Here is a 7749-nt window from a genome sequence, read left to right as displayed (position 1 = left end):
ACACCGGGAAACTCTTTTCAGCTGGCCAGAGACCACTACGAGTTCGAATAACCAAGCCCGGAAACAAAGAGACTGTGGGCAAATCTTGTGCCAGAGGCAAAAGAAAGTGTATCAAATCTGAGCCCCGAACAAGGCCAATTGGTGAACTTTGGGGGAACGGCAGTGTGCCACATACTGCGTTCCAGTTCACCCCTGACGATTGCCCGGGTCAATCGTCAGTGGAACTCCGCTGGGGGCGGGGGCGGGCTTGCCGAAATTCTGTCCTTCGATTCTTTTTAATGAAGCAAAATTATATTTCTAAGTGGACTACTGGATTGGCATTGATAACAACACTGGTTCTGTTCAAAGTAGAGAAATGGTTCTGAGGTGTTATAAGTAACAGCTCTTAAGTTTGCATGTTTGGGGTATAAGTTAGTAGTGTCTCTGCAAATGCTGGAAGTGTGACAACAAGAAGAGCTCCACAGATGCCATCATGCAGGCAGCATCAAAACCATGAGCCTGGATTGGTAGGGGCAAGGGACCAATCACTCGACGCCCTGGCAGAATGATTGGCCCAAGATGACTTTCATTCTAAACCAATCAAACCCTAGACAACTGACCAATGGGAGAGAGGATCCCAAGTGCCCCAATCTGAGGAAGAGAGGAGCAGTTCCAAGGGAGTGTCAGAGCTGTGCCAGCGTCCTCTGGTGAAACAAGGTATCTTAAGGAGCACCCAGTGTGCCGAGTTGTTCCACTGTTGTTTTGTATGTGTTCTCTGGCTTGTCTTGAAGAGCCTGGGCTTATCCTGGGCTCCCGTCTTTGGTAGTTAATAGAATAAAGGAGGAATTTTGGGTTTTTTTCCATCCGAGTCCTAGACTCGTTTGTAACAGTTCCCTTGGTGCTGAGCTCTGTGCTTGTGGGGCTGCTCTTGGCACCTCAGTGGCACCCCTGGGTGCGGAGGGGTGAATATCCTGGCGCTGGCGAGGGCCTTGCCCATGGCAGGGTCTTTGTTCTTGCTGGGCCACTGCACAGAGAGGAGCTGCATTGCAAGGAGACATTTTTCCAGGGGTGATGAGCAGCTGTGGGGGCTGATTTCCAGTGGCAGCTGCCGCAGACGACAGAGCACAGTGTTCTGCACGTGCGACAAGTGCATTTGGGCAGAGCCAAGGCCCTGCAGAGTGTGTGGGATGAGCACAACCCTCACTGTCTCCCAGGTGAACACAAGCTAACACAGCACAGGTGCCTCTTGCTGGTTCCCTCCTCTACCACAGCTGCCAGGGACTTTCAGAGCCCATTTGAAACGGCCAGCACGGCCTGAGAGTGCAAGGGGAACACAGGCCAAAAATCCTCTTTGTAGCCACCGTGCTCTTCAGTGGCTGCCACACCAGGGAGTCCAGGGAGAGGAGCTCTGCCCAGTGAGAATTGTGTGCCTTTGTTAAAAAAGGCTTCTCATAACAGCCAGTCACAAATTCACAGCCAGTGCAATTCACCAACACTGCAGGCGTGGTGGAGTTCAAGAAGAGCTTGCACAATCCAGATCGAGTAATAATCAAGTTTATTGAGAGGATAAACAAAAAGCTTCAGGATTGTTGAATGCCCTATCTTTTGGGCCTTAAAATTAAAAGGAAATGCTCTCCCTAGAGCGTCTTAACAGAAAAAGAAAATCCCAAACGATAGGATCTGAACAGATGCAAAAATACCACAATACAACCTATGGTAATCCATACAGTAAAAGAACTATTTACACTTCTTGCTTTTAAGTCTCTGGCAGTTTCCCTCCGAGGGGAGAGATCACGGGAGCTTTGGCAAAAGGCAGGGCTGGGGAGGCAGTTGCTCAGTCTCGCACTCCGCTTTCCAGTTGCCACCGGAGGACAGTCCACGGTGCCAGGAGCAGCGCAACGATTCCCAAACAGGCACACACCAACCAGAGGAGCAGGCCTGCCCAGGTGTCAGTGCACTGCTCCACCAGTAGCCCGAGGGTTGCCAAACAGGCACAGACAGAGCCGAAGAGCAGGGCTCCCCAGGTGTCTGTGCCCAGCTCCAGGCTCTCGTGCTCCAGCTCCTCAATCAGCCGAGCCATCTTCTGCTCCAGGTACTCGACCTGCTGCTGCATGCGCTGCCCTGTGGCCACATCCAGCCCATCGCCGGCCTGCTGCAGGTACTGGATGAAGCCTTGCAGCAGCAAGAGGAGGAACACGGTGGCAACCATGGCTCCAGCAGTGGACAAGGCCTCCGGTGGGGATGCGAGGAAGTGCTCGGGAAAGCGGGGACAGCAGCTGCGGCGATGTGAAGGCAGCAAAGCGGGCCCAGGCAGCTGGCAGGCTGCCAGGCCTGTGCCGCTGCCCCAGCAGCAGCCCCGGGCCCTGCCAAAGGCGCTCCCGCCAGAGACTGGCCTCTGGGTGCCCGCTGAGAAGCGGCTCCTCGGGCACTCAGCTTCCTGCCGCGGGCCTGGCTCAGCGCTCAGCACGGTCTCCTGCCTGCGTGCACGCTGCCCTCCGGCCCGGGCTGGACTGGGGCAGCGCTGCCTGCTGCTGCTCTTTCTGCCTGCTCCCATTGTGACACGGCTGCTGTGATGTCACGGGTGCCACACTCCATCGTGGCCAGTCCAGCCCCACCCTCCATCTCTGCCTCAGCTCTGGGGCTCTCAATGGCCCCGGGCAAACAAACACCTGACACACACCAAGCGCAGACCCACGGCTCAAAATACACCCCCAGGGCTCCCTGGCCCCACCACGCAGAAGAGCCCCGCACCCTGTTCAAATACGCATTAGGTTACATGGCGCATGAAGGCTTTGTTCCAGGAAATCTCCTGCTGTGTGATGACACTTGTGAAAAAGATGGGATGTTAATTGGTGTTCTTATGGGAAATGGTAGGTTCAAAATCCTAAAAACCGCTGTATATATGTCATATGAGAATGTAACCTGTTTCAGCCCGCCTTGCAATTCCCTGATAGGGATGCAGGCAGCACCCTGGAATTTCCATTTAGAAAAGAGACAAAGAATTGATGGGAAACCCTGGCCTTCTCTTTGGCATCAGAAAGAAGGACCCATTCAGCTAAGCAATCAGTCCTTCCCCCCATGGCCGACAGAGTCTTCAGAGCGCCATCATGGTCAAAATCTCCGAGAGGAACTCTTTCCATTCATGAACTTCAGTGTCCATTCACCCACGGCAAACCAGAAAGGGACACCTTGCAACACACCGGGAAACTCTTTTCAGCTGGCCGGAGACCACTACGAGTTCGAATAACCAAGCCCGGAAACAAAGAGACTGTGGGCAAATCTTGTGCCAGAGGCAAAAGAAAGTGTATCAAATCTGAGCCCCGAACAAGGCCAATTGGTGAACTTTGGGGGAACGGCAGTGTGCCACACACTGCGTTCCAGTTCACCCCTGACGATTGCCCGGGTCAATCGTCAGTGGAACTCCGCTGGGGGCGGGGGCGGGGTTGCCGAAATTCTGTCCTTCGATTCTTTTTAATAAAGCAAAATGATATTTCTAAGTGGACTACTGGATTGGCATTTATAACTAGTAAATCCTGTTTCCAGAGCTGTTTTTGTTTGTTTTTTTGTTTTTTAGGAAGTGGTTGTTCTTCCTTCCCATTTAGCACGTGTATTCCCTAAAGAGAAACCACTGTCTTATGCGCTGCCGATGTCGGGAGTAGGGGCTGCCGACCTCCGCCTGCGGGGCCGTTGTGAGCGGCGGGGGCGGTGGTGCTGTGGGAGACGGTGTCCCTGCCGGGAGAGCTTCTGTGGGGCGGCCCGTGCTCCCGGGCAGCGAGCGAGTGCGAACGGGACAGGCAGCGGTGCCTCCCCGCAGTGACGCGCGGCGGGCGGAGCGCAGGGGCGGGCGGGGCGCGGAGCGGCGCTGATGCCGCGCCGCGGGCGCCGCGGTCGCCATGGGGACGCGTCAGGCCTTGCCGGGCCGCGCTTCCTGCCGGTGCGGCGCCACTACTGCCCGGCTGGAAACAGCGAAGGCGGCGCGGCCCGGGCGAGCTAAAGGGCCTGATGGCGTAAAGCGCCACCGGGGACGCCCGGGTGTTTCTTGTCGGACGAGTTAGGAGTGGCGCTGCCATGGACTGTGCGGGGCTGGTGGGTGCGCGGGGCGGCCGCGGGACCGGGAGGGCCAGGGGGGGCCGGGCTGAGCCGGCCGGGGGGACTAGGGGGGATTCGAGGGGAAGGGCGGCGGGGGCCTGCCGCAGGGCCTGGCGCGGGGCCGCGGCCGTGCCGGGCTGCGGGGAGCCCGCCGCGGAGGCCCGAGGTGCCGCCCGCCGTGGCTGTGCAGGGGCTCCGCTCGGGAGCGGTGTCGCGGAGCGCGGCCCCGGGCGCTCCGCCCAGGGCGGGGAGGACGGGTGCGAGGTGCTTTCCACTGGAGTGTGACCCGCGGGCTGCTCGTAGCTCTGCGGGGTTTGAAACACGCCCTTTTCTTCCCCCGCGAAAGGAAGGTTGACTCTGAAAAACCCTAAACGTGGTGGTTATTTTTTTTGTTTTGTTTTGTTTTGTTTTGTTTTGTTTTTGTTCCACAGTTAATTTACAATTACAGAGCTTGTGTATTTACAAAGCTCTTGCCTACTGACAGTGATATTTCTTCTCTGAAAGTTCATAGTAAGTCATCTACTGCCAGCTTCTGATTCTAGCATACATAAGAATCTGCTGAAGCTCAAGCATTGCCATTCTATTTCTGGCACTTAGTTCGCCTGTTCATCTTTTTTTCTTTCTGGGTCATTAGCTTGAAAGATGGCCAAAATTGAAACCCACACTACTAGTTAGGTTTTACTTAGTGACCTGTGCTAACTGTATCTTTTGGTTCTTTTTTGTTTATTTGTTTTTACTTGCTCTCCTACTTTGAGAAAGTTGACTGCTTACTCAGTGGGATGAAGGAGTTCCCATGCTCTGAAAATGTCATTTTGTAAAAACCAACACATACCTTTTCTACGTTTGTGTTGCACAGATCTTATTTTCAATTTGAAAAATGTCACTTTTATGTACTTAATGTGTTCATGTGTTAAGTGTGGTATTGCCTCAAAGTCAAAAGTTTCTTTCTAAAAGTGTCTGTACAAAAGGTATCTGTAACCTGGGGCATTTCTAAACAGTTCATTTTACATACAAAATGATTTTTAAAGAAATATGGATGGCTTGTGAACAGGATATGCTGAGGCACTTGGACAGGAAACACAAAACTTCACACTTGACAGTCTATGGGATGGAATGGCCACGTGAATTCAACTTTTTTTGCACAATAGTTCTCATATAATAGTGTAGAGGTTCTTGAGGGCAACAATCTGTGACCCTGTAGTTTGCCACATCCTTGGTTTTGTTTTTTCTGTTTCAAGTTGTGATTTCATTTATTTGGTTTTCTTACGCAGTGCTGAGGAAGTGATTTCAAAGCCAGTCAGGCCATGGCCTTTGAAAGGATAAACCAGAAGGACTGGTACAAGGTCCTGGGGGCCAAACCTTCGGACAGCCCAGCAGAACTGAAACGGAAATACCAAAAACTTGCTTTGTTGGTAAGGCTGGATCTGATATTTAAGATACACCAAAGTCATTTTTATAAACCAGTAAGATAATAGTTGCGAGGTTTGCTTTTACAGTTTTTGTATGCGTGTGATTGATCAGATGCAACCCTCGAGTACACAAAGACCAGATGCAAAGAACAAAAACGAGTTTTTTTCCTAATAGGCAAGCAGTATTGAAATAAAAAATGAATAGGAGGAAAGTACGTTAATTTTATTGGAAAGTTCCTGGTCAGTTTTTGTGGAGTTGTATTCTTGGTCATGCATCAAGACTTCATGTTCTGTGAATTCCCCTAATTTTTTCTCTACTGCTGCTATATGTGCATACAAATCTCAGAGCTTTACCAGGTATTCTCCGTGATTCTTGGTTAGTCTGTTTTACTCCCTCCCTTAAATTCAGGCATTTTGCTCTAAAAGTGCTTTGGCTTGGGCTTTAGAGGAAAATGGAGTGTGATAGAATTCCCAAGGTAACTAAATTCCAGTTTCTTGAAAGCTGGTGGCTTGGTAGAGAAGAAGGAAGGTGAGCAGAACTTAGGTTTTGTAGGAAAAACTCCCTTTTCTGTAGGAAGCTGCTAGCTAGGCTGTCAGTATTGGCAGGGAGTTGGAGCATGTGCATGGCAGATCTGAGGTGGTTTGAGGTGTCAAAATGAATGTGATAAGAAGTTGGGATTTTTAAGTGAGATAAAGAAAATGCCAGTGACCAGGAGACTGAGTTTTGTTAGAGTTGATGTAAATTCATGGTGTTGTGAGGAGAGGTTGTTAATTTTTATTTTTAACCACTATAAAAATGATCTTAAAGTTTGGTCATGTCACCCAGTGAGTTCCAGTTTTGCACATCTTGGTATTCTTCAGCTGAATTTGCTAGGCAACCCCTGCTGTACATCTACTCCTTCTCAGTGCCTCTTGTGAATTTGTTTCTTTGCCTGAAACTGATTGATGTACTTAATCTTAAGTTCTACACCTGGCAAGATGTTTGTGTGCAGATTCTGGACATAAATCCTTTGGTTCTCGCTATTAAACTTTGTTTATTCTAATGTAGGAGAGGGCTTTGGAAACCAAGTTTCTTAGTTCTGTTTTGAATAGAAATGGTTGTTTTCTTGGACCTCCTAATGATTTTGTTCTGTTGAATTGCTGGTAACATGTAAAAGATTAATGAAGGTCTGTTTGTTCTTAATGAAGATGGTCAGGGGACCATGGTGTAAAATATCTCCTGTGTCCAGACAGGGACCTAATTTAAACTGAATACTGTAATGGAATGAATATATTTATTTTCCTATGAATTGATGTATAATAATAGAATTAAAATTATAGGTGTTGTTCAGAGCTGTTACAGAAGTGAAGCTTACATAGTCCCTTTCTTGTATGAAGTTTTTAAAAATTGTGTTATAGAGCTGTACTTTGATGTAATTTCATCTCATTAATTTGAGGTGCATGAAGGGAGAACTGTCAAAGTTTACAACTGCATGTCTACATCTCTAACTGTAGTTTCAGAAGATAAAAGTGTTGTTTATGTACAAGCATTTCTTTAGCACCTGTATATTTCCAACCTGACTGGTTAGTGCTCTTTATTTGAAAAGTCAGTGAGAAATGTTAAAAAAAATGAAGATGCATTTTTTTTGTTTTAGTGTCTGTGATGGATTCCTCTGACTAAAAGAGATGTTTACTGATGTTTACTTGGGTGTTTTCCCAAGGCAGATCTGCTGCTTCTCCGTTGTTGTTACCATATGTCCTGTCTCTGCTCATCTTTTTCTCTTAGCTGAACTGTTACAGGCTCTGCTTGATGCTCCCCTTTTCTGATGCAGCATCTAGCACAGTCGCTCTGGGGTCTTTAGAGCATGGTACTGATGAGACCACCGTGGTTTTTATGGACCTTACACCCCCACTGGCTGTAGGAGAGACTGGAGGCTACAGCAGGTGTCTTCTCTTAGTTCCAGTGGGAAAGTGCTGCAGTTGTTGAGTTGAAAGCTTCCATGTTTGAAAAACTGAGGGTTTCCTGAAAGAAAAGTCTGCCATGGCATGTTAACACAGACATGTTCTCTCTGATTCAGGGATTCATGAGCTGTGGACTTCTGAAGATTGGCTGTATTGGGGGAATGTTTGTCCTGATGCTGTTCCCTGGTCATCCACTGTTCATTGTTAGTGAGAAGTCCAGCAGTGGATGGACCTTCTGTGTGCTTTCAGATGAAGTCACTCTCCTGCTCTCCAGGCTGCTCCTTGCAGCCTGTGGTAATTTCTCAGCTCTCAGTGTCCAAGTGCTCCTTGG

The 7749-nt window shown here is 49.4% G+C and overlaps 1 protein-coding gene across 2 annotated transcripts in view; it reads left to right on the top strand.

Moving 5' to 3' along the window:
* The first annotated feature begins 3917 nt into the window (after nt 1-3917).
* The window catches only part of DNAJC24 (DnaJ heat shock protein family (Hsp40) member C24), a 38744-nt gene continuing 34912 nt past the window's right edge, over nt 3918-7749 (top strand). Inside the window, exons 1-2 of one of the 2 annotated variants that reach the window (XM_063397974.1) lie at nt 3918-4065; nt 5340-5480. In XM_063397974.1, the coding sequence (XP_063254044.1) occupies nt 5373-5480 (108 nt within the window). In that variant the 5' untranslated portion in view covers nt 3918-4065; nt 5340-5372. The remainder of the gene's footprint in view (nt 4066-5339; nt 5481-7749) is intronic. The other variant, XM_063397975.1, reaches the window with a different exon arrangement.

Source organism: Prinia subflava, chromosome 5 (assembly GCF_021018805.1).
Source record: "Prinia subflava isolate CZ2003 ecotype Zambia chromosome 5, Cam_Psub_1.2, whole genome shotgun sequence".
Taxonomy (NCBI): Eukaryota; Metazoa; Chordata; class Aves; order Passeriformes; family Cisticolidae; genus Prinia; species Prinia subflava.
The sequence above is the reverse complement of the archived record's forward strand: the minus strand, read 5'-3'. Positions and strand labels throughout refer to the sequence as shown.